The 26438-nt window shown below is 47.3% G+C and overlaps 1 protein-coding gene across 6 annotated transcripts; it reads right to left on the bottom strand.

The window, feature by feature from the left end:
* Positions 1-10878: 10878 nt before the first annotated feature.
* CCDC117 (coiled-coil domain containing 117) lies at positions 10879-25471 on the bottom strand. 6 transcript variants are annotated; one of them, XM_025182885.2, is made up of 7 exons: positions 25396-25453; positions 23931-24045; positions 23702-23801; positions 18911-18961; positions 17752-17979; positions 14485-14622; positions 10879-13773 (listed from the first exon to the last, which is right to left on the bottom strand). In XM_025182885.2, exons 2-7 carry the CDS (start codon positions 24037-24039, stop codon positions 13521-13523), a joined length of 879 nt encoding a protein of 292 aa, XP_025038670.1. In that variant the 5' UTR covers positions 24040-24045; positions 25396-25453; the 3' UTR covers positions 10879-13520. The 6 variants fall into 6 exon arrangements, with proteins under 6 accessions (XP_025038670.1, XP_006119712.1, XP_075755039.1 ...); XM_006119650.4 differs by having other exon boundaries at positions 25342-25411; XM_075898924.1 differs by lacking the exon at positions 25396-25453 and adding an exon at positions 25347-25373.
* Positions 25472-26438: the final 967 nt, after the last annotated feature.

The raw sequence follows: 26438 nt of genomic DNA, 5'->3' as shown, positions 1-26438 counted from the left end.
CTCAAGACGAGTGCTTGCACCGGCTTTTCCCCACAGCAATTAGAAGTCACAGATCCCCTGACCCTGCTGCTGCAGGATGTGGCATATACCACATAAGCCACACACAGCTACTATACACGTTATTTCACATATATGAAAACAAACACATTAAGTATTTAAATCCCTCAGACTAAGGGTGGAGAGAGAAAATCAGATGTTAAAAAGTTAGAAGTATAGAGAGGGACATGGGGCCCGAGCAATAAAATAGAAGGGTTTCACATTCATGGTAAGTTTTAAGTTTCAATTCTTTACATACAGAAGTAGACAATATCTGAAAGCTGCACTCAAAGTCCTCACAATTCTGTACATTGTCCACAAAAGCACAGTAACATCAAAAATAACTCACTGAGACCATGCAGCCCAGCCCATTGCTCTTGTGGCCATGGTCCCCTTCCTGCACAGATGTGGATGTGAGAAACACCTGGCACCTAAAGGGCTGTTTGCTCCTTGTAACTGCTGTCAGCTTGCTACTCAGTTGCTGGATGAGTCACATGCAGTTTGCACATTTGACAAGGACTAAAGCATTCACGTCTGGGAAAGTATTACACAATTGTGACAGTTTGGTTATATCCATAACATCCTTACAACATGAGGTACAGAGAAGGGTACAGAAAATGCTCCTCCCCTACACAGTTGCAGCTAAGGATTCCCGGCAAGGACTCGAGCTGTTAGTTCCTGGAGCTCTCATCATTTCATGCATTTTTACCTCGTGGCAGCTCTTGGAGATTTGTTTGTGGTACAACATTCCACTTTGCTACCATCCTGAGTGAGCTAAAATACCTACCTTCACGCTCATGATTTAACTGAGAAGTTGCATTTCCTATGCACCTGCAGTGGTTGATGACCAGATGAAACACTAGATAAAACACAGGACACATTGAGAAAGTCATAACTGTTTTAGGCGACTTATTAGAGAGTAAAGCCTTTACTTTTTTTAACAACTCACCATAGCAAAAGAGACTCTGTAAACGAGAATACTGTTTTAAGAGCACCAGAGCCATTCAGCTGTCTGAACAGCTGCATAGTTTCTAACATGCCTCACACGAAGAAAGTCTGAGGGTGGTTGGACAGGCAATTGATGCTTCTACTTACAGAAACCTGCTCACCCTACTCCCAGGGACAACTTGGTAGAGTCTCCAACTTCTGCTGCCGAGCCTCTCTTAAGGAAGAGTGTACGGGGCAATGTATCTTGACTCATGGGCTACATCTACACTGGCATGATTTTCCAAAAATGCTTTTAACTGAAAACTTTTCCATTAAAAGCATTTTCGGAAAAGCGCGTCTAGATTGGCAGGATGCTTTTCCACAAAAGCACTTTTTGCGGAAAAGCGTCCGTGGCCAATCTAGACGTGGTTTTCCGCAAAAAAGCCCCGATCGTCTTTTTCACAATCGGGGCTTTTTTGTGGAAAACAGTAAGATGCTGTCTACGCAGGCCCTTTTGCGCAGAAAGTCTTCCGGAAAAAGACTTTTGCCCGAACGGGAGTAGCATAGTATTTCCAGAAAAGCACTGATGATTTTACATGAGATCGTCAGTGCTTTTCCGGAAATTCAAGTGGCCAGTGTAGACAGCTGGCAAGTTTTTCCGCAAAGGCAGATGATTTTGTGGAAAAACTTGCCAGTCTAGATACAGCCTTGGCGCATCTGGGGCAAGGCAGAAGGCTCAGCCTCAGCAACCACCTCCCTGGTCTTACAGGAGGCTTTCTCTTCCTCCACATTGGAGGGGGGAGGGGTAGAAGAGCCGAGCCTGGGCCTGCTGCTAACCCTGCATTCCCCGAACAAGGACCCAGTCCCATAGGGTGTTCTTGGATAGCTGGTAGGCAGGGTCGGGGCTGAGGGTTTTGGGGTGCTAGTGGCAGGGCAGCAGAGGGAGGGAAAGCTCCTCCAAGGGCAGGCCCTCTCCCACATCTGGTAGTAACCTCATCACACCCTCCTCCAGGGGACTGCAATGTCTGGGCATACTGGGGACAACCCTCCAGGACCGAGTGGAGTGGTGGTAAGCTGGGAGGGCGGAGCGCACCAGGCAACCAGGGTCAGCAGCAAGGATGGAGCCTCCTGACACTCAGGGGTCTTCCACTCTCCTGTGTGCTAGGGCAGAGAGCAGTCCTGTCGGACACTTCCCAGCACCTGACAGTCGTAGAACCGGGCACCCCCCAAAGAACAGTGCGCCTGCACCAAAAAGGCCCTGAGTGCTTCCCTGGCACATGCTGCTGGCGGCACCTGAAGCTGCACCTGTTGGTGGAAGGAGAGGATGTGACAGAGGGGAGGGTCCTGGCAGCCCAGTGGGACAAGGCTACTGACAGACAGCTGTTGCCCCAGGCCAGAGACAGGAGGTAACAGGCCTGCACTGGAAAGAAAGATCAGGACAGAGGCCAAACATTGCCAGGTCCCCCAGCTTCACAGGGGGTGTACATACCCCTCACCATCAGGCCCTTCTCCACTGTTTCATGGGTGGCAGCCAGGAGGAAAGCAAACTTGGAGCCTCCACCATGGCTGCACGTCCCACTGCCCTGGCCACCAGCCACACACACATCTCCATATGAGGCGAGGTAGGTAGCAGGAGGCTGCAAACACTGCTGTGCTTCCCGCTTAGAAAACAGGGGAGCTGGCAGGGGGAGGGGCCACAGCCAGAGGCTGCAGAGAGGGGCACCCGCAGAGCTGGCAGGGGAAACATCAGGAAGAGGAGGGAGGAACATTTTGGCAGCCCCTTCCATGAAGGTTCAACCTTTTCAATGAGACCCTTTTCCTCCCATGGTCCTTTCTGCCAACTGCGGATATGAAGGGCAGGAGCTAGAGGGTCCAGCACCCAATGGGGTAATGAGAGGCAGATTATCAGCTGGAGTCCAAGTGGTAGCCATGGAGGGGGGGGAACAGCTGGAGGAGGGGCAGTTGGTTCCACCAAGGGGGTCTCCCCAGTGCTCCCCTCGCCATATCCAGTGGGTGTGGGAATGAATGCTGGAGAAGGTAACGGAAAGGTCAACTGCCCCCACCAGAGTGCCTGTCAAAGTGAGGAGGGAGGATCGCGGACACAAGGTGGGAATTGTGGCTGCACTGGAGGCTGGGAAGGACTGGTGCTATTGCAGGGTGGTGCAGTGACAACAGGGCTCCATAGAAAAGGGGAAGCAGAATAAACACAGCTGGGGGGGAAATATGGGTACACGAGGCAAGGGAGCTGAGATAGGGACACCAGGCTGGCAGCTGACTGGGGGCAGGGCAGGTATATCAAGGGGACCATGGCAATGGGGGCACAGGGAAGCAAGAGGTGGGTGGGGCAGGTAGCCAGGGGGTAAAGCAGAGGGCGGGGAAATCCACTAGGCAAGATCAACAAGGGCGGGGAGGGGCCCACATGAAGCCTCTGCTGCCAAGTCCCAGGCAGTGAAAGACAGGCTGAGCGGAGGAGGAGGGAGTGGAGACAGACATCAAAAGGGGTGATGGAGGGAGTGAGGGGTGGCAGATGGACTTGAGGGGGCTCCATGCCACTGCCCCTTGTCCCCACAGCAACAGATTGTTCCCCCACCAAGAGCAGAGGTGGAACAGCCGCTCAGTCCAGCTGGAGGCCCTTGCACAGTGTTCTGTCCCCCACCCCCCTGACTCCCCAGCAAAGGTTTTCGTTTCTCTAGGCAGGAACAGCCTCCACACAGGACGGGCAGCAGCCACAGGGAGTCCAGGGCCCCCTCAGGTGGTAGTTGCAACAGCAGGGACAGCATCCCTCACTCCCCCACTGGGGAACAAGCAGCCACCCCACACCCCTCCCCATGGAGCAGCAGAACTCAGGCCACTCACAGCTGGCAAGGTAGCACCGGGGGGGGGGGGGGGGGGGGGGGAGAGGTCATCCTGGTCTCAGCAGCAGACAATTCACATCAGCAACAGCAGCAGAGGTGGGGTCCCTTACTCCCCCTCTGGAGAGCAGGCTAGCAGGACCCCCAAGGGCAGCAGCAGCTGCAGCCAGGGAGTCTACATCCACCAGGGTAATGGGCAGGAGGCCTGGCCCTGACCACAGCTGAGTGCAGCAGCTCTACACCACGGAGGCATGCAGCCAACGGGAGGCCTCTCAGTCCTAGGCTGATGGAGGCCTTATTCCCCGGGGGCCTAGGGTAAGGTTGTCTCAGGGCAATTAAGGCCACGCCCCACAGACAGGGGGCAGGAGAGCTGACCAGAGGTTAGGGAAGTACGGCTGCCCTACCCAAGCAGAGCCTCCCCCAGCACAGAGGACCTAGGAGGCAAACAGCCCACAAGGCAGAAGGGCCTGGGGTAGAGGGCAGAGCCAGGTTCCTTCACTAGCTTCCTTCCCTTTCGCTCCAGGACCCCAGCAGTGCATGACTGGGGCAGGTGGCATCACCCAGGCCCACCCCACCAGGGAGAGGCCATAGCAGGGGCAGGACCTGTTGCAGGGGCAGCTTCCATTTGCCATATGTAGCAGATGTGGCTGAAGTTCGGGATGTTTCTGACATGTCTGCAGATACAGACTGAGGCAGCTGCCCTCCAAGACGCTCATCTCTGCTGTGAGGGGGCATAGTTACACCTGGCTGGCGTCCACTAGCAAAATGCTCCCAGTCTAGCTTGGGGGTGGGAACCTTCAGCCCCTGGCCTGTGGCAAGTCTCTGTGCTGCGGTACAGAAGCCCTGTGCCTTGTGCCCTCCGCCGGGCTCAGAGCTTTTAACATGGTTCAGGATGGCTATCCCATACCCAGCACTTTTGGGGACCCCACCGCAGTTGCCCCAACTGCCCTATCAATGGGAGGGACCCAGAGAATTATGGGGGGCCTGGCACAGTGACAGCAAAGGTCATCTCCCCTGCACTCACTGCCATGGCCGGATCCAGAGCGTCCTGGCAGCCTGCTCCATTCTGCCACAACATGTTCTCCTGGCCCGCTGTGCTTGGCTTCTCCAAGGCAGTGGGAAGCCCAGCACCCTGGCCCTCACCGACTCACTGCTGCGGAGAAGTGGGGCACAGAAGGGCAGGGTGGAGCACTCTGGCTGCTGCTGCCCTGCACCAAGCCCCTCTATTCCTTTGGGACATATTGTGTGGGAGAAGGGCCAAGGGGGTAGGGGATAGGCCTGGGGAATGGGGGGGTGTTGCTCCAGGCCCCACTTTGGGATGGCCCTGGCTGGGCTGAAGCTGTGAGTGCTGGCTAGTAGTGAGCAGAGAAGCTCTGTGTACTGTCCTCACTAGCAGGTGCTGGCCCTGCAGCTCCCATTGGCTGGGAACCATGGCCAATGGGAACTGCAGGTGCAGCTCCTACAGACAAGGGCAGCCCCATGAGCCTCACTGCACCATCTACTGGGAGGCACCTGAAGTCAGTGTGCCACACCTCAATACCCGGCCTCAGCCAGGTCTCCTGCTGCACCGCAACCCCTTCATCCCCTGCCCTGCACCAGAGCCCAAACCCCCTCCCACACTCCAACTCTCTTCCCCAGCCCTGAGCCTGCTCCAGCACCTCAACACCTGCACCACAGTGACCTGCCCTTAGCCCACCCCTGTTCTGCAAACCCCTTCTCCCAGCTCCACCCTCAAGCCTGTACCCCCTCAACCCTCTGCTCCAGCCTGGAGCCTCTCCCACATCTAGAACCCTTCGTTTTTGGCCCCACGCTGGAGCCAGCAGGAAACCCCAAGCCTCCATGCACCCCCCACACACACGGAGCTGCATGAGGCCCCCAAGTGAGTTTTATGGGAATCAGTGGCCCAACAGGAAAAAGGTTCCACACTCTGGTACAGACAGCGGGGTGGGAAGGGCCTATTCAGGATAGTCTGCTACTAGGGGAAAGAATAAGCTTCTCCTTAGGCCTCTCTCTTACCTTCCCGAGAACTCTCTAGCCAGACATTGTGTGAGGGCTACTATGGCTCCGGAGGGCGTGTGTGTAGGTTACATTGCTCTGGGCTTCATTTTGGGTGCATTGCCCACACACTGATTTTGGAACCAAGGGTTCGTACTGCATGCTCAAACTGCATAAGGCAGGGAGAGACATCACTGGCACAAGACAGACCCTGGAAACACTTGGGGAAGTACTGGGCCCAGGTTGAAGGGATTTCTAGCCTGTGTATGAAAAACTTGGTGGTTCCAAGCTCTGAAGCAAGTGCAGCTTGTACCTTTAAAACTGCAAGCCTGCTTGTATCAGCACTCAGATCAGATATAAAGCAGTAGTTTCTCTATATATTTTGGTTAGTCTCTAAGGTGCCACAGGACTACTCGTTCTGCATGGCTGCCCCTCTGAGACTCACCCTATGTAGTATGTGAAGCTTGGCAAATAAACAAAAATGCAGACTGGGCATTCTGTTTGCTATTCCTTATAATCACTTAACATTTAACTTTGAGTTGATAAACATTTTATGGTTTAATTTAAACCCAGTGTGCCTTTAAGCGTCTGGGGGCAAATCCTATCTAGGCCTACCAGAGGCTTGTTAAGCCCACACAGAGAGGAAGATGAACTTGGTAATAAATTCATACCCAACAGAATATTTTCTGTTTACTATTCTGTCACCTATTCCAAGTTGGTTTTCTTCCTCCAGACAAGAACCCTCTCAGATCTTTCCCTTTTTTTTCCTCCCATGCAAGACCCTTGTATCACTGCAACTGCTATGAACCACTGGCATGTCCAGGCCCACAGGTGCTCCAGCCCACCAGTTAATATTCACATCCCTAATGCTGATCGATAGGGTTTCATGTTTCCTTGTATGCGCTCATTGGCCTGTGTCCATCTGCTCTTTCTTGCTTGGAATGTAAACTATTGGGGTACGGAACAGTCTTTGTAGTGCCTAGCACCATGAGGACCTGAGTCAATTCAAACAGTTACATGCTACAGGAAACAATCCTGTATTAACAAGGATATGTCTACACTACCCCCCTAGTTCGAACTGGGGGGGTAATGTAGTCATTCGGAGTTGCAAATGAAGCCCGGGATTTGAATTTCTCAGGCTTCATTTGCATGATGCCGGCCGGCGCCATTTTTAAATGCCGGCTAGTTTGGACCCCGTGCCGCACAGCTACACGCGGCACGGACTAGCTAGTTCGGATTAGGCTTCCTATTCCAAACTAGCTGTACGCCGGCCAGCATCAATGCAAAAATGGCGCCGGCCAGCATCATGCAAATGAAGCCCAGGAAATTCAAATCCCGGGCTTCATTTGCAACTCCGAATGACTACATTACCACCCTAGTTCAAACTAGGGGGGTAGTGTAGACGTACCCCAAGGGAAGAGACTGAAATTAGATCTTTACAATAGGCCTGTAAGCTCCACGTACCGAGAGTGTTTGATGGAGCTGACAGAGTTTGTACACGAAAGAATGGAGCATATCATCTTTCGCACCTACTAATCAGAGTTGAATTTACATAATATTTTACCTTAGCGCGTTACTTCAGTATCGCAATGGCTGGATAACTCCCCTGAAGACCTTATTTATTGACCAAGAAGTGTGCTGGCAACATCAGCATGCAGCACCTAGCGGTGTGTGTTTGAGTGGGAGTGCTTTGCTGCTTCACAAACAGGAGGGCCAGTTCATGTTTGTTTCTTACTGACAAAGTAGAGAATGTTTAAAAAACAGATCTGGGGGACCTGGAGAATAGTCCCTCCATCTGAAAAAACATTTAACCCTGGGGCTGTGAGCTTTCAAAAGAAAGGCCTCGTTTTATTTAGTACTAGAAGACTTACCTGGCATTGCCTGGGTGCAGCCCGCAAAGGGTTTGGGGCCATGGCCCCTGGCTTCTCCCCTGGTTGGCCCAAAGTGCGGAGGATGACCGCACACCCCAGCCACTGGCTTCTTCCTGGTGTCAGGTAGATGGAAGGCCCATGCTCCCTGGCTGCCAGCTTCATCCTGGGGATGACCATGGGACAGGGTGGTGGGAGCCTGTAGGCTACCTGCCAATGCTTCCTGGGCTGTTCCAGGGCCAGCGGGTGCTGCGCAACAGCCATTCCTTGGGACAGGCCAGCCAGTGGCTTTCTGCTACAGCACTTGCTGCCCCCCCGGTGATCGTTACACAGTATAACTCCCACCTACTAGACTCCTCCCTTTCCACTGTATGAGACACAATCCCATTCTAGGCACATCCCATTGTCCTGGCACAACCACACCTCTGACCTTGCTTTAAGTTAGGGTAAGAGGAAGCTGCCAACCAGATTTGGTGGTCCTAGCTTTTACTGTTTAGGACAGGGGTGGGGAAACCAAGGTTAGAGGGCCACACCCAGCCTTCAGCTTTCCTGGATTCAGCCTCCTACGTTCAGGACTCCCACCTTCCCACTGTCCCATCTACCCCCCGCCCCTCACCCTCCCACAGGGCTGGCGCACACAAAATCTACTAGGTTGGGCTCCACTGTGTGAGGGGAATGTCTTTCTGTTTCTAAGTCAGGGAACACAGTGAGGGCTTCCCTTCCCACTTCTCACTTGTGTGTGGCCCCCAACTTTGTGGGTTAGTAGCCCCCCAGCCAAAAAAGTTTCCCCACTTCTAGTTTAGGAGGAATTATTGAACAAATGGACTCTCAGACTGATACTGATGCATGTTTTAAAATATATATATTGATAGCAGGCTAAAAGTTCATAGTGAGGACTCTCCACGCAATTACTCCTTCAGTTTTGCTACCACAAATGTTTTATGCAATAATGTTGCAACTGTCTTGGGTTCTATTCAAGTTGCCAGGGAATCTAAGACAAGGGTTGAACAAGAGACTACTGCCACCTCCTGGGCCTTACGCACACGAAAAGCAGGGTTTTCCAAAGCAGTGGATATTAGATGACAGCCTTCTAGGAACTTGCTGACAGTACGTTCTGTGCTTGTATTGTGTCTCGTGGCTCAGCCATTAGGGAGCTGGCCAAGTGCCAGCAGGACATAAACAAGAACCAAATCCAGATCTCCTTCCTATCAAATGTTCACGACACCATCACCCAGCATTAGCATGCATAGCTCCTGGCTTGGAGGGGAAACCACGTTAATCTGTAACTAAAAAAAACCTTAATTGGTTTTGTAGCACCTTAGAAATTAACTAAAAATATATATATAATTTTGTGTGTGTGTGTCAGGCCATCTGCAGCCTTTAAGCACTGCCTTCTTCATGGGACTGGCTCCCGGTACACGAGAGATCATCTCTCCCTTCTTACCCAGGACCTCTTATGACAACTATACTCGGTTAGAACACTGGAACGGTCAAGTCAGCAAAGGGAGGCTTGTGGTCTATGCATGATGCTGAGCTGGTAGAGATACTGGCCTTGTAGTACAGGGTGAACCTCTCTACTAGGAGAGAGCCAAGCTGCAACGGGAGCTTCGAGACCTGACTGGTGCCAAACCAGAGAATTTGCTGGACCACAGGAGGTCAAGGTCAGTATTGCATAGAAGCATGACCAACACATCCACTGCTTGCTGGGCTGTTAGCTTAAATTTACCCCAAATGTCTTCTAACTAACAGCACAGAGCACTGGAAGCCAGGACCGGTGGCTGTAAACAAACTGAATGGGACTGAGGGAAATGTGACCACACCCATGATCAGTGGACATCCAGCTAACTGAAATCATGCTGGACTACAGATGTTGCTGGACCAGAGGTTCAACCTGTAGGACAAAGCCAGTTCTGATTCCTACTTTGCATTCTCTGCTTGTTTACATTTAAATATAATACAGTGTATTTAGTTGTGTCATTGTCAGTGCCCAGTAAAACTTGTGGACTTTGAAATGGAAATGAAGATAGTGAGAAGTGGAAACTAGGGATGCTAGCATTTAGTCATTTAAATGACTAGACACTAAGCCTGGGCATATCGGTAAATCCAAATGACTACAGCCAACCTGCCCCCACCCCTTTGGGGAAGGGGAACAAGGCAGGAGCGAGTGCCAGGGGTAGCCTGCTTTTAAGCTGGCTCCTGCTGAGATGCCTGCCTCTCCCAGAGGCAGCAGCGTAGAGGACAGCTGGGAACTGGTGCTCAGGGAGAGACAGCTTAAAAAGGCACCTCCCCACAAGCACCAGATCCCATGGACCCATCTGCTTCCCCCCCCCCCCCCACTGCTGCCTCTGATACAGAGCATGGGAGTGGGGGAGCGTGAGGGGGCAGGCAGGATGCTGGAAGAGCCTCTGTCCGTGGGGTGCTGAGGCCCTCGGTGAACTAGGGATGCAAGCAGTCAAGTAGCTGACTAACCAACAAGCCTAGGCTTAAGGGTAGTTGAGTTGACTACTCACATTTCCTCCTCCACCTCTGTATTCAAGCCAGCGGGGGTATAGTGGGAGAAGCAAAAGCTGGAGCTAGGGAGAACCAGCTTACAAAGCAGGTTCTCCCCAGCACCATCTCCACAGTGCTGCTTCCCCCCCTGTGCTGCTGCTTCTATTAGAATGCATCCCACAAAGCAGTCCCTGTCCATGTGGGTCCCACATGTAGCTGGGGCCCTCTGTGGACACGAGCTGCTGAAGCCAGTGAGAGCCAGGACTGAGTCCTGGGCCTACCCCTGCAGTGGCTCTGCAGTTGAAATGCAGTAAGAGACGACCCAGCACGAGCCAGGACTACATGATTAGCCAACTACCAGTTTCTTAACTTTCTTACCATGGACAGAAGCTGCTGCCACCCCACACTGTTGCCTTTGTATCAGAGGCTGCAGTGTGGGGCAGCAAGCAGGAGCCAAGCTGCAACGGGAGCCAATTTAAAAATTGGCTCCCCACAGACACTGGCTCCCACCTGCTGCCTCACAATGCTGCCTCTGATACAAAGGCAGCAGTGCAGGGTGGCATGGGGATCCTTGGGAGTGAGGCTGGAAGCGCACTGGCTGCTGGACCCATCCCCAGGGAGCATTTTAGTAACCATGTAACTGTTAATTGTTGCTGGTACACTATTACTAAAATACATGATATCTAACATCCCTAGTGGAAACCAAGCATAACATCTTAATTTCCAGTGTGTTTTACAGCAATTTTAAAAACTTTATTGAAAATTATGACATACAAATGGTGATTTGGTCCCAACAGAAGACAAACCAGAACAAGATCGTTCATATTTCAAAATAAAACATCCAGAAAGAATATTCTCAGTATTGCGCCCTCACTTAACATGCAGAACCAAAAAAACCTTAATCAAGCTAACAATAGAACTGTCAGGACACAACTTTTGTATCGTGCAGCTGCTCACATTTTAACACATTTTCTTAAAGCACAATTTAGTTCAATTAGCAACCCATTTAGTCCCAGGATGGGAAGCAGTTTTCCCTTTCCCTCATCAAAGGAAGAGGAGCTTTGAATGGTTCCCCTTAATATAAAACAATAAAGACTTCTGAAAACCAAATTAGATGTTTACTAATTAATGCTGAACTGCTTTGGAGAACATCACTCTCTGGCTTAGGACAATGAACATGTTTCCAATAAACCACTGAGAAATCTTAATTGAAGTGGTAGAGTAGTACTAGGGCTCAGAGAAAACTGCATCAGCACAGAATGTAAGGAGAAAACATACATCTGAATAGTAACCTTTGGCACACATACGAAGGAGTTAAGACCATAGGCAGAGTATAGACACGTTTTCCTCTTGGACATTCAGATTAAAATATTACTTCTAATATTTTTTTAAGAGAGGAAAAAAGAGCCCTATTTGGATTTAACACTTAGCACCCTACGATCCTCCAGGTTCCTCTGTACCATAATTTTAGGTATTGGCAAGATGATTCCATTAAACATATGAATGTTTCCTCCTACTCATTCACTGAACTGAGGACCAGAGCCATCTGATCAGTACAATTTGAACTGTGACCCTTTTCAAAAGTCATACAAGTGAAGAGCAGATCTCTGTTTGGAAGCACTGCAACCCCTTCTAACCTCACAAAGCAGACAATGATGTTTTCCTTTCAGCACTTCCATATTATTTGACTCTTTTCCACATGGTGACACTGCAGCCTCCCAGATGCTGTAGAATTTAAGTCTCATTTAGGAATTAATAGCATTCACATGAGAAGTTTTACATATTACATACAGGAAGCTTTCTCCGACCTCACATAAGTTAGCTACAAGAGCATATGAAAACTGCACACATTTGCTGCCCCATACAAAAATCAAGGGCTGAGATGTCAGGTTATGCACCAGTTTCCAGCCTAGCTCAATGCTGATTCAAACAACAGAATAATTTTAATGTGTAGTTCTTAAACACTGTTTAAATATTAAACATTAATGCTCTTTCAGTATCTGGGGCAAGAAGATTGGGATAGAAAACCATATTAATATCAGACAGAAATGACAGTTCTCTACCTAACTCCGAACACCCATGTTAGAAAGAATATCTCCTTTCAGCTAAAATGCCACTGCCAGCCAAAGGAGCAGAAAAGCTGCCTGCAAATTAAATGCTGGGCTTTAAAATGCATAAAATGGGTTGTTAGCAAGAAGAAGGTCTAATCACATCTATTAAGGTGATATGCTAAGCAAAGTAGTGTAGACAGTTGCCTTTCCAATAAATCTAAAGCTTCTTTCCTGAGGAGCCATTGTATGGGCTTCCTCCTGGTATGGGGGAAGTCTAGGCAAACAGATTGAGAATTACCATCCTAATATCGCCTTTACCCAGAAGAGTATTTTCACAAAGGGAACCTCAATTCAGATGTCTCCAAGGAAACCTTGAGACTGACGGACTCATGAGATTACTTGGTTTACCACATACCAGTACATTTGTTGTACTACTTTCTAATAAGCAATGAACTGGATTCCTTTCCTGCAGTACTATTATCTGGAATAAATCCCTGCAGTGTAAGTTAATAATCCAGGTGCAATGTAAAAAACTACAGAAAATCAGGATATAGTTTTTATGATGCGCGTTTCTGGTTTACGTAAACTACTAAGTCCAGGTTTAACTGTAGAGTCAAATTCTGCTCCCTTTGCTAATACACGTAGTCCCACTCAAAGTTTGAGGTTAGTCACGTATGGCAAGTAGGATTTGGCCCTTACTGAGACAACATTTACACAAAGCTCAGTTAAAGTAGCTCCTCTAGATCTGCTTCACACATTTTCCATTTCAAGATTGAAGTCAAAAGGTGCGTCAGAAGTATTTCCAAAGGCTATGTCTGGCTTTCCAATCTGATACAGACCAAGGGAGAACTGCAGCCAAATCAATCAGGTGAGAACATTCTCTAGGCGTCTGCTTTACGAGCACAGAGAAGTATATGCTCCAAAGCCTTAATGGCTCTCCAAGTAGAAGGGTTGTCTGAACCACCGACATATTCAATCTCAGCACTTTGTTCCTTACCATGGCGACTAAGAGCACAGGTGCAATCAGCCATTTGGAGAACCACTTCCTTGCACCAAAGGCCACTGGATTTCTTGTCAAAGATGCTGCTTTTAACAGACTATAAAGCTTCTCTTCAATCTCCTAAAGTGGCAACCTCAGATTCTTCTGATTGTGACCCAAAAAAACCCCCAACTCCCCCAAAAAACAGAAAATCCCAACAACAACAACTTCCTGTCCATACCTCATAACTGGAAGGTAGAGGGAGTGAAAGTCAGCCACAGAAATCTTCAGAAATTCACCATTGCAGCCTGAAATCTGACTTCTATAATTCCATCTCCTCTTCTACACTCCCAGATGTTTCTAGGCTACTATACAGACCTGAAGGCATAGTTTGTTGTGCTTCAGAGAATGTTTCAGTTTGTGGCTGGAAGGGAGTTCCAAGAGCTGACTGCTTAGCTTGGCACCCTTCTGTAGCCTGCTGCTTGTAGTTCTTAGCAACAGAAACAGATTTCAGTTTATCTGTGAGGAACTCAGGAAGAGGTTTCCAGAGCACCAGCTCCATGGAGGGTCGGCTCCTAGAAGGGATAAGAGTCTTAGTTTAATCAAAACTCTTTCAATTACAGTTATGATAAATGAAAACCACCTAACTTCATCATCCGTTTACATCACTGTGCAGAATGTCCCCCAAAGTACATGTACTGGTTTTTCATCCAGTCTACTAGAGACAGTTCCAGTTCCGCCCCTTGTAAGACTATTTCACAGCCTAAGAGGAGGTTTCTTGATTTTCATCATAAGTTTGCCCTTTCTTCAGTTCATTGCATTACTCAATTCTAATCCCACGTGGAACATGAAATAATTCTTCTCTCCTACTGCACCAACCATTAATCTCATTATTGTTCACCACACTGAGACTGTTCCCCTTGATATGGAAAGGTACATACACAAACAGCAGGCTACAAGGTTAGTGAAATGGAGAGAACACATAACATTGTGTATTCTAGGCAGCATAAAACAGTTAGCTCTACATGAATTTACCATTCTATCAGAAATTGGAAGTATGCACTCTATTTTTTTCACTACATATAGTGCCCTACTACACAATGTAGCACTGGTTACATCACATACGTACTGTCAAAGGAGAGTCTTCCCTCAAACAGTAACACTACAAAGAGTTACAGTGGAATCAAGTCTTGCCCAATAGAGGAGAGACGGAATCCATGGGCCAACCCCCTTTCCCCCATTTGGGTATGTGTCTGTGTAGCTCCAACATTAATTCCAGAACTTACATGGACTCTATTATTTTTTTTGTCAGGACTTGATCAAAATCCCTCCTCAACCCCTTTTGAAGAGTATCAGACAGGACAAGGGTGGGCAGATTGCTAGTATTCTCATCGGCATGAACATCTTCATCTTCATCAATTATCCTAAGAATGGAGGCAAGGAAGGGGGAAATAATATCTTATTATTAACCACATCACTGACAAATATGTATGCCTATGACTAGCAATCATGTATACTCACTGTTAAGTGAATCCCATTCAGGAAAGATATACAGTTCAAACACACAATATAAAGCAGCAACACTGAATTAAGCAGCCATTTCGTCCTCTCAGCTCCCCACATTTCAGCTTCAACAATTATTTTCAGATGCTCTGAAAGACCCTGCATTTTGGTGACCCTATGCTATAAGCTGCTCAGGATAAGAATGACCCACAGCCTGACCACATAGGATGCACTACAATAATCTACTCTTTGGTAAAGCTTTTAAATATAAATTTCTGAGACTATCTGGATTTCTAGGATGAAATCCTAGAAAAGGGCATACAGAAGAACCCTGTATGTGGTCCATCATCGGTCTGGCAATGGCAGGCTCTGACCCTGCAATGTGATATGCCAAATAGGTGTTACAGAAGCCAGAGCTCATGTCACAGACCAATGGATCAAAGGTATAATGGACTGTTCCAAAACCCTGACTCAAGGATGACCAGCAGCACATTCTACCATTCCAGAACACTGAATGCACCTATATGCAAGCCACTGAAATCTAAATATACGGTTTAATGGGTTGAAGTATCATTCTAAAGTGTTCACTGTAGTTTAGTGAGGGGCAACCAAGGCTAGTAAGCAGCTGCAAGAGTAGCCTCCTTCATCTCAATGGACCGCAAGAGTGTCATACACAAGAGAGTCTCCCAGGATAGGGAGGCTTTGCTCACTGCATTTGCATCCCTAGAATTTGTGGGATGTGCCGAATGAATTGTAGCAGTGCTTTGACTGGATGCAGGGGGAGCACATGGCTCTGAATGCATGCAATCAGCACACACCTCACTTCACATGCCCTTTCTTTACAGGCATTTCACTTTTGTAGTATCAATAGGAAAAAACAACATGGAAAAAATGAGCATGATCTGGGAACTCTGCCCATGGGCAATGATAAACAAAAGTGTCTTGTGGCCACACAGAAACTCCAATGGGCCACAAGTGGCCCACAAGCTGCCGGCTGCCTACCACTGCTGTAGTTTGTATAATGCTTATTTTCCTGTACAAGCTGGGGGATACCAATTCCGAAGTGTGTGGTGACTGATTAAATATAAAACCTTATGACTAAATTTTCTTTTTCATAACTACAGCACTTTGAAGGATAAAAATGGTACAAATCCTTGATTTGTGTAGAGTGGAAGAACTACAGAAATGTGAATTGTTTTCTCTATTTATTTTTCCTAAATCTTAAAGGCTGTTACTCTTTTGACTGACAGCAGTATCCTGGTGCTGAATTAATCAACCTTATACCATCCTTACAGTAACATCTTTATTATTAATGTGTTTCCTGAGGCCCAAGAAGAGACCCAGCCAAAAAAGATGGATGGGCCACTGGTTAGCATACTACAAGCTGGTCCAACACTCTGGACCTCACTGGTCCCAAACGAGGGGATTTGCTGGACTGAGGAGGCCCCTCCCCTCCTGCCTCACTGTGCCACTGGGGCTCCATGCGCCTAGCTACTGGTGGCCCCCACAGTGCTCCTTCCTCGCCACCAGACCTCCCTCTTTCTGGGCTCTGGGGTCCAGGAATATCCGTGGTCTGTGCTTAGGACTTGGGAGATCCCAGGTTCAATTCATCTCTGGGGCAAATCACTAATGTCTCTCTGTGCCTCAGTTCCACAACTGTAAAATGGAGGCAATGGCACAAGTCATGAGACTACACACATTAAAGACAATTGTTCTGATACTACAGTGACGGGGTCAAGGACATTAAGTCCCACTACTCCTCACCATTACCCGAGCACATGGTGTGGCTACGTTATCTTTATATTGCCTCTTACTAGTATCATCCATTCAGTCTTTCCTCCTTCGCTATTTTCATTGACAATACTTAAGCAAAATCCAAGCATGCCCCTGGATTTTAGAACAGTTGGGAATACTAGATCTCAGACTAAAAGCTTTGCTCTGGAAGATTTTCTCTTAGGAGCCCCTAAGTAATGCAGGCAGAATGCAACTAGTGTTTAGGATAGGACTGGAACTTGTAGTTGGTGTTGCTCAGGTACAGTGGCCACTGCATGTCATCCTGAGCCTCCCAGTTACCGTGTCACGTTGTGTGCAAAAACTCTGGCTTGTAATAAAAGTGTCCAGCTGCACATGCACAAGCACAAGCAATTTTCTCTAGCTTCTGCCACACTGTTTAACTTTGACCTGTCTCCAAATATTAGGATGGAGTGCTGCACTCTAGCTGAAACCAGTCCTGATACTGTAATACCAATTTGACAAGGATAAGAGGCACAGATTGAGCCCACAACATGTACAAACTACACTTAACTGTAAAATTTTGATATTTTATTATTTTGAATGAATCTTCTTCTTGGGAATGCCTTGCTCACAATGTCAAATTTGGACTAATAACCGTATCCCAGATTCCCATGAGGGATTGTCTCAATAGCAGCTTTACAAGTCACCATGACCGTGTCTAGACTGGCCACTTTTTCTGGAAAAGCAGCCACTTTTCTGGAAAAACTTGCCAGCTGTCTACACTGACCGCTTGAATTTCCGCAAAAGCACTGACGATCTCATGTAAGATTGTCAGTGCTTTTGCGGAAACACTATGCTGCTCCTGTTCGGGCAAAAGTCTTTTTCCGAAAAACTTTTGCGCAAAAGGGCCAGTGTAGACAGCAGAGATTTGTTTTCCACAAAAAAGCCCCGATCGCGAAAATGGCAATCGGGGCTTTTTTGCGGAAAAGCACGTCTAGATTGGCACGGATGCTTTTCCACAAAAAGTGCTTTTGCAGAAAAGCGTCCTGCCAATCTAGACGCTCTGTTCCGAAAATGCTTTTAACGGAAAACTTTTCCGTTAAAAGCATTTCCGGAAAATCATGCCAGTGTAGATGTAGCCCATGTGAATTTTAGAGCACTTCAAAAAAATCAAATGTTAAAAAGTGAGTTTCAACCCAACTCAGTGGTGCTGCCATCGCACTACTCCACTAGCTGCTCAGTTAACCCTTAGATAATGCCCATGAATAAAGGAAATGCTAGGAAAAGAAACCACTCTAGTCAATCCCTGCCTTTACCTGTCTTCAATTTCTTGAAGCTTCCTGCGAGCAACCTCACATTGCTGTTCTCCCATTGTCTGGTCCATCTCTTCACAGGCAATCTCTAACAAGCCCGCTTCACAAAGGTTACCAGTGCATGGCCTTGCTACTTCCCCAGCTACCTGCTGACCTGCACAGAGAATCGTTTCACTGCTGGGATTCGGAGAGTAGGGCACAGTTTTAAATAGTCTCTTCTTTTCCGGGCAACTAGGGAAAAAAAACCAAATTTGAAGTGGGCAACAGAGAAATCTATGACATTAAGATCTTAGTCCAGCAATGGGCAACCAAGGCTGGTGAGTGGACCATATGAGGGCCCTCCTTCTTCTTAGTGGGCCACAAAATTGCAATCAGTTGTGTGCACTAACCACGACCCCAAGAATAATATTAAAAATACATTATGCATGGCACGCTGAACACTTAAAAATAAGAAGAAATACTTTATTCGTGTATTAATGGAGCTTCAAGTAACAAGAAGCCATTTACTCTTACTGTACAATGTCATATCCCTGCTAGGCCTCTTCTTCCAGGTGCCTCCCATCCCTGCTCCCTCCCTCCTTCCAGCACTTCTGGAGCACCACGATTTGGCTGATTTGTGCTCTGTCCCCACTCCTCCCCCTTTTCTCTGGAGCTTCAACACCACAAATCAGCTGATTCGTGGGAAGGAGCAGGAATGGGAGGTAAGTGCAGGGACCCAGTGCACAAGCGTTATGGAGGAAGGGAGCAGAGAAGGGTTTTGTTAGGCCCACATGGAACCCCCATGGCAACCTGCGGGCACCAGATTGCCCACCACAGTCTTAGTCTGTCACTCCTATTTCTACAGAGATGCATACTTTGTTGACAAAAAGACTTTACTTCAAAGACATGAGACATTTTAGCTCTCACCGTCAAACAAAAAACACTTTTCAAGACAATCTCCATCACATATTCAGTTCACATACACATGGGATTTGAGGTTTGCAATTATGTTCAGGAAAGAACAACTCAGAGTGGTTCCAAACAACAGTACTACTGGGAAAGATTCACTCACCCAAGCACAGTCAATCTTTTGAGATCTACCGTGCATCACACTGCATCCGACTTAACAGACAGAAAGTGAATTAGGCTAAAAGCAGGTCACTGACAACTAAGTTTAACTTACCCATCCACCTCTTCCTCTAGTTTATGCTTCTTTCCACGGCAAAGAGAAACTCTGCAAGGGGAGAATGAACAGTCATGTGACTAGTAACACCATTTTACAACTTTGGATGGAATTGAGTGATATCAAGAAAATTAGAGCATATGTTGCTAGTGGTTGATGTTCCATGTCTTTCAGTTTGCAGGTCACTTGAATTATATAAAGAAAAATACAGAGCCAGAGGATGTATTAGTCTAGAGATAGATATATGGTCGCTAAAAAGAAAAGTGTTTATTGGAGTATAGAAGGAAGCAATTTACTTTCACTCATCTCTTCTTGAAAATAGTTACCTGAACATAAATTGAAATAGGGCAACATTTGGACCATTAGGTAATTAGTTTCAACAATGATGGCCAATGGAGAAGTTCTAACAAATATGAAGCATGGCACAGTAGTAGGCTTCTCCAACATGTCTGCCAATCAATGATAGAAAAAATTAAGTTTGTCATAGAAGTGGTGATCCTCAGAGAGGAGGCAGCAGCTGCTCCATTCATACTTATTGGGACTGAGCTACAGCAGTGCTGGTGGAAATCAAGTACAGACAGACTGAAAAGAGTCTCAAAGAGAAACTAGCAAAGGACAAAATGTATCAGCTGTTTACTTTCTGTCAGTGTATCAGAATCAGGAAGCCTCCCCAAACAATCAGTGGGTCCATGGGACAACCGAGGTGCTAAAACACTCAGTGAACACATGACTGTTGTGAAGAAGCTAAATGAATTCTTTGCATCATTTTTCTGTGAAGAGGATGTGAGGGAGAGTCCTATATCTGAGCCCTTTTTTTTTTTAGGTCACAAGTTGGAGGAACTATCCCAGACTGAATTGTCAATAGAGGAGGATTTGCAAAAGAGATAAATTCCTCAGTAACAAACCACCAAGACCAGAGGATATTCACTCAAGAGTTCTGAAGGAACTGAAATATGCTATTGTAGATTGTGGTATGTCACCTCTCTCAAATCCACCCATCATCTAATATGAGCTAATGTACATCAATTAAAGAAATAAGATTCCAGAAGCAATCCTGACAATTACAGGCTGGTAAAGACCAACTTCAGTATCAGCCATATTGGTTGACACTGTAGTAAACAACAAAATCACCACATAGGTGAACACTAGGTTGGGGAAAGTCAATACAGCTTCTGTGAAGGGAAATCATGCCTAAGTAATTTATATAATTCTTTGAGAGGATCAATAAACCTGAAGTGTTCCTAGCCTCTGTGGCCAGAAGCTAGGAACAAGTGATATGGAACAGATCACTTGACCGTTATTTGTTCTCATCATTTCCTCTGAAGCACCTGACCTTGTTCACTGTTGGAAGACAGGGCACAGAACTAGATGGACCACCACTATGATCGAACATGGTCACTCTTTTGTTCCATTTTGTTAGTATCAGACGGGTAGCCGTGTTAGTCTGAATCTGCAAAAGCGACGAGGAGTCCTGTGGCACCTTATAGACTAACTGAAGTGTAAGAGCATAAGCTTTCGTGGGCAAAGACCCACTTCGTCAGATGCATATAGTGGAAATTTCCAGGGGCAGGTATAAATATGCAGGCCAGGATCAGGCTGGAGATGACGAGGTGGATCCAATCAGGGAGGATGAGGCCCACTTCTAGCAGCTGATCTGGAGGTGTGAATTCCAAGAGAGCAGAAGCTGCTTTTGTAGTTAGCGAGCCATTCACAGTCTTTGTTTAATCCAGAGTTGATTGCGTCAAACTTAAAGATGAACTGTAGCTCAGCAGTTTCTCTTTGAAGTCTGGTCCTGAAGTTTTTTTGCTGCAGGATGGCTACTTTTAGATCTGCAATTGTGTGTCCAGGAAGATTGAAGTGTTCCCCTACAGGTTTTTGTATATTGCCATTCCTAATATCTGATTTGTGTCCATTGATTCTTTTACGTAGGGACTGTCCAGTTTGGCCGATGTATATAGCAGTGGGGCATTGTTGGCACATGATGGCATATATTACGTTGGTAGATGTGCAGGAGAATGTACCAGTGACCGTATGGCTGATCTGGTTAGGTCCTGTGATGGTGTTGCTGGTGTATATATGTGGGCAGAGTTGGCACTGAGGTTTGTTGCAAGGATTGGTTCCTGAGTTCGAGTTATTATGGTGTGGTGTGTAGTTGCTGGTGTATTTTGTTAGTGTGTCCCAAAAATATTCCTGCTAAACAATAAACCCTGAAGAACAAGGTAAGTGGTAAACTAGATTAATGTTTCCACATAAAGTTTATGTAACAATAGATGCTATTTTTAAGTTTAAAACTTTCTACTACTTTTGATAACTATTTTGTCTCCAGTTCCTGTTAAACATTCCCAGTCCTGCAGTAAGAATCCTAAGTGTTTAACCATACTCTGAGGCAAACATTTCTGGATATGTATTTGGCACTATACAAATCTCACCCATGAATCCTGAGTGAAAACCAGCACAGAATATACAGACTCTTAGCATCTGTGAATAGCAAGGAGGTTGCAAACATTACATTTTTTTTTTTGCTCCCAAAAATAATGACAGAACACTACAAAATTTGTCAAAACAGGGTTTGCTCAGTTGCCTTTTCTTGATTTCCGTGAGTTTCTTTCTTGAACTGTTTGTGGGAGAAGGTGGGAAAGGAATGGATACGTTATTCCTATAGCACTACTATTTCTTTAGGTGAGTGCCTATTGTGCCGCTTCAGTCTCCTAATGTGGTTTTATGATGTAGGTTGAACCTCTTTAATCCAGAACACTCTTGTCCAGAAACATCCGTCATCCAGAATTATTTCAGTTAGTTGGATGTGACCAAGTTTCCCATGGTCCTATAAAGTTTGTTCACAGCCACCAGTCCTAGCTCTGTTCTGTGCTGTTATTTAGCTCTAATTTACCCCTAAATGTCCTCTAACAGCCTAATAAGCAGTGGAAGTGTTGGTAATGCTGCTAGACAGCACTGACCTTCCACGGTGCAAAAAATTCTCTCATTCGGAACCAGTCAGGTCCCCAGAATTCCAGAAGAGAGACATTCAACCTGTACATGAATTAAACTAATCACACAAAGAACAATCAAAAAGCTGCAGCATAAGGCTCTGTCTACACTTCCAAGTTTAAAGTGCTACTCAAGCAGGGCTGCTACAGCAGCTTTTTAACATGGCAGTGTGGTCTCAGCACCAATGGCGAGAGCTCTCTCAGCACTCTAGATCCGTGGTCACCAACCAGTAGATCGCGATCTACCGGTAGATCTCAGGGGTTCTAAGAGTGGCTCTTGAGCTCTTGAGTGCTGGGAGCCTGTTTACACTAGCATGTTACAGTGTTTTAACTTGCTCCTATCCCATGCCCCCGAGAAAGAAAGTTACAGCCCAGTAACTTGCCAGTGAAGACAAGTCCTAATACTGATCTGTATACATACTCTTCAACCACACAAAAAAGAATGCAGCCATCTTCTTTTATATGGCATTTGAGAAGCAGCAGGCTGAGATTATAAGTGAATCTTAAGTTTCTGAAACCATTCTCATGCCTTTGGAGCAGTTGGGTGAATCCCTGGATTCTCTTGTACCACTGTTGTAAGCATAAATGGAGCAATTGTCCTGTCATGCATCGCAGTGTTTGCACCTTAATACATCCTCCGAACATGGCTGAGTGCAGTCTACTGCCTCCAGGGAAGGCAAAATCCTGGAACTTAAAGGACTTTCCAGTCATAAAACAGTGGAAATAACAACTATACCTTACTTCACCACTGAGAATTATGCAGCGCAACATCATGGGCCTATCACAAAGTGTTATTAGATCACAATGACCATGTAGATTCAAAACATTGATGTTCTTGTGCTACAAGAAAAAAAAACCTGTAGAGCAAAGGCTATCAATCAAAAAAAATATCAATGGACAGAAAGCAGGAAAAACATTATAGCTAGATCAAGTTTCCATTTCAGCATCCCGTTATCTAAATGCAAACATCCTTTAATTCCTCAAACTACTGAGGGCTATTTCCTGCCCCATCAGTGAGGTTAGAGTAAGAAAAAACATAAGGAAACAGGACAGTGCAAAAAAGCTAATGCCATATTGGACTGCATTAGTAGTAGCATTACCAGCTGCCCAAGGGAAGTGATTATTTCCCTCTATGCAGCCCTGGTGAAACCACATTTGGATTGTTATGTCCAGTTTTGGGGCTTCCACTAAAAAAGGATATGGACAAATTGGAGAGAATCCAACAGAAGGCAATAAAAATTATTAGGGCCTGGGGCACATGACCTATGAGGATAGGCTGAGGGAACTGAGTTAATTTAGTCTGCAGATGAATGGAGGGTGGGAATTTGATAGCAGCCTTCAACTTCCTGAAGGGGGGTTCCAAAGAGGATGGAGAGAGGCTGTTCTCAGTAGTGACAGATGACAGAATGAGGAACAATGGTCTCAAGTTACACTGAGGGAGGCCTAGGTTGGATTCTACGTTTTAGTTTATGAAAAACTATTTAACTAGGAGGGTGGTGAAGTACTGGAATGGAGTACCTAGGGAGGTGGTGGAATCTCCCTCCTTACAGGTTTTTAAGGTGAGGTTTGACAAAGACCTGACTGGGATGATTTAGTTGTGGTTGGTCCTACTTTCACCAGGGGATTGACTTGATGACCTCCTGAGGTCTCTTTCAATCCTAATCTTCTGTGATTCTTTGAAAATTATCAATCCCGGTAGAATACTGATACAAATTACAGATCTGAAAAGTTAGCTGGTCAGACAAATCTACTATAGTTAGGAGGTGCTGTCCCCCACCTTTCTCCTGTTTGTTTTTGTACTTACTGGGTGCGAATCTGCGGCTGCAATAGTATTGGTGGGATTTCAAAGTCTGTGAAAGGAACTGTTGCAATAGTCAAGGTGTCATCATAACTTCCAACTGCAGCTGGGGAAGCAAGGTCCAGGTATGAGTTGGTGGGGTCAGAGCCTTCTATTATATCATTTCCATTCCCAGCCGTAGCCCCCATGCTTTGCTGGGGATATTCATGCCCCACAGTTCCAGGCTGCAACTCACTCTGTGTGATGCCAGGTTGGAAGGTACTCTCAGAGAGAGCTGCTGGAGTCTGAGGAAATTCCACAGAAGGAACTCCTTGAAAGGATCTGCCCAATGTTGCCATTTTCATCTGTACCTGGGGGGAAACAAATCAACCCAGAACAGTGAGACAATAATAAGCATCATGTTGCATAAGCATCAATAAGGAAAAGTCCAGGTGTATAGTTTAAAGGGGATGCTGGCATGATTGTGTTGGTTAGGGTGTGATTTTGTTTTAATAAAATGTCACTAAGAACCCTAATGTGGATGTACCTATACAGGCAAACCAGTTCTTTTGGTGGTGCCATTTACTAATTGCTCGAGCAAAGTAAAGCTACATCTCCACTTCAAAGACTACAATTGCACAGCTGTGCTACTGTAGCACTTGGGTGCAGACACTTGCTACAGATATGGGAATGGTTCTCCCATGACTGTAGTTAATCCACCTCCTAGAGAAAACAGGTAGGTTGATGGAAGAACTCTTCTATTGGCATTCCACTGTCCAGAGGGAACAGGAGAGAGGGTGATTGGTCAGCTCCACTGTGTCACTCACAAGGGCACATTTTTCATGCCTTTAAGAGACATAAGTGGGTTGACTTAACTTTTCAGTGTAGAGAAGGATGTTAAATAGACTACTGCTATAGAAATAGTAGGGGTTCTCCCCCCCTCCGACACACACAAACTGTATATATTCCACCTTCCTGATAAATGAGAGCTATGTCAAGGGAAAGGTTCTTCCGCTGACCTAGAGCTGTCCACAACATAGGCTAGGTCTGCTTAACTCTGTCTCTTGAGGTGTGAATTTTTCCTGCTGGGTAATGCTTAGACCAGTGGTCCCCAACGTGGTGCCCGTGGGTGCCATGGTGCCTGCCAAGGCATTTATGTGCGCCTGCCACGTGGTGCATGCGGTGCTGGCCCCAGGCATACGGCACATGGGCGGCCCTGCCCTGGGCGCAGAGGTGTGAGCAGCCCCGCACCGAGCAGCCCCAAAAGGCTGGGGACCACTGGCTTAGAGGTTCCAGTCACTGGCAACAGGTGGGGCCTGCACCAGCTCCTAGATGCCAAGGACTGGTGCTGCTCCCATCCAGGGCAACCTCTGCCACCTCCTGCCCAGCTTGCGAGCCCCCGCCTGGACCCCACTTGGGGCATCAGTTAAACGTTAGCGCCACCCAACCGTCACCGGTTAACCGACCGGCGGGTGCTGCGGCCCCGCCCGCCCCGCTCGGTGCGTGTCACTGAGCCGCGCTAAGGCGCCTGCGGGTGTCAAACACCGCGACGCGCGAGCGACTGAAACGTCTAGTTCGGACCAGACACTGTCCGTGCCCGAGCCCCCGCCCCACACAGCGCCAGCAGCCCCCGCCCCAGCTCCCGCTAGAGCAGCGCCAGAGCTCACAGGACCCTCAGCCTGGCCCCTTTCCAGGCCTGTCTCCGCGCCGGAGGAACGCACCGCAGACGCCGGAAAACAGGACCCATATTTCCGGTGGGAGGGGCCTGCTTGAAGATGGAGCATTCTGGGAGTTGTAGTTCCGGGCGCGCACTGGGGCATGCTGGGAGCTGTAGTTCCGGGCGCGCACTGGGGCATGCTGGGAGCTGTAGTTCCGGGCGCGCACTGGGGCATGCGTGGTGACCCAGTGACCAGCCCAGAACTGACGATCATCCTAGCAGAGAGCCCAGCCCACCCGTGTTATCAGTGCCATTATTCCTGCTATACAACAGCAATTGGTGCTTCCCACCTTTATACAAGGCTCTCTAAAAAAGCATGAGGACATTTCCCACCCTACCACAATAAATCCAGTTCTCCCTGGGCTATGTCTACACTGGCGCTTTCTCAGGCAAACTCTTCCAGAAGAGAGTCTACACTGGGATGTGCTTTTGCACAAGCGCACCCGTGCCAGTGTAGACGCTCTCTTGCACAAGAAAGCTCTGATGGCCATTTTTAACCAGGGGGCTTTCTTGTGCACAAAATTCATGTTGCCTGTCTACACTGGCCTCTTTTGGAAGAGCTCTTGCACAAAAGGGCTTATTCCTGAGCAAGAGTGTCAGAGTTCTGGCGCAAAAAGCCCAGATTTTATACATTAGAATGTCAGTTTACTTGCATAAGAACACACGGCCGGTGTAGACAAGCAGCAAGTTTTTGCGCGAGCAGCTGCTTTTGTGCGAGATCGCACCAGTGTAGACACAGCCCCTATGTCTAGCTACCTCTCTACAGTACGGTTACCAGATGGTTGAAACAAAAATACCAACCCCCCCCCCAAAAATGGGAAAAAATTCTGTTGAAGTGGAATAAAAGGGGGGGGGGGGAGACCAAAGTTGTTGAGGGAAAAAAAAGGACTCCAAGTATGCCAAAAAACATTAAAATAAAACAGTATGTCCCCTTTAAGAGTGAGTGCAGGGATAGGAATAGGGGAGCGGTTGAGCACTAAGACGTAGGGGAAAGCACCTGGCAACCCTACTCTACAGGGATGTAGCTATTTTAAAATTGGGTTAAAA

The sequence above is a fragment of the Pelodiscus sinensis genome, chromosome 15 (assembly GCF_049634645.1).
Source record: "Pelodiscus sinensis isolate JC-2024 chromosome 15, ASM4963464v1, whole genome shotgun sequence".
NCBI lineage: Eukaryota > Metazoa > Chordata > Testudines > Trionychidae > Pelodiscus > Pelodiscus sinensis.
The sequence above is the reverse complement of the archived record's forward strand: the minus strand, read 5'-3'. Positions and strand labels throughout refer to the sequence as shown.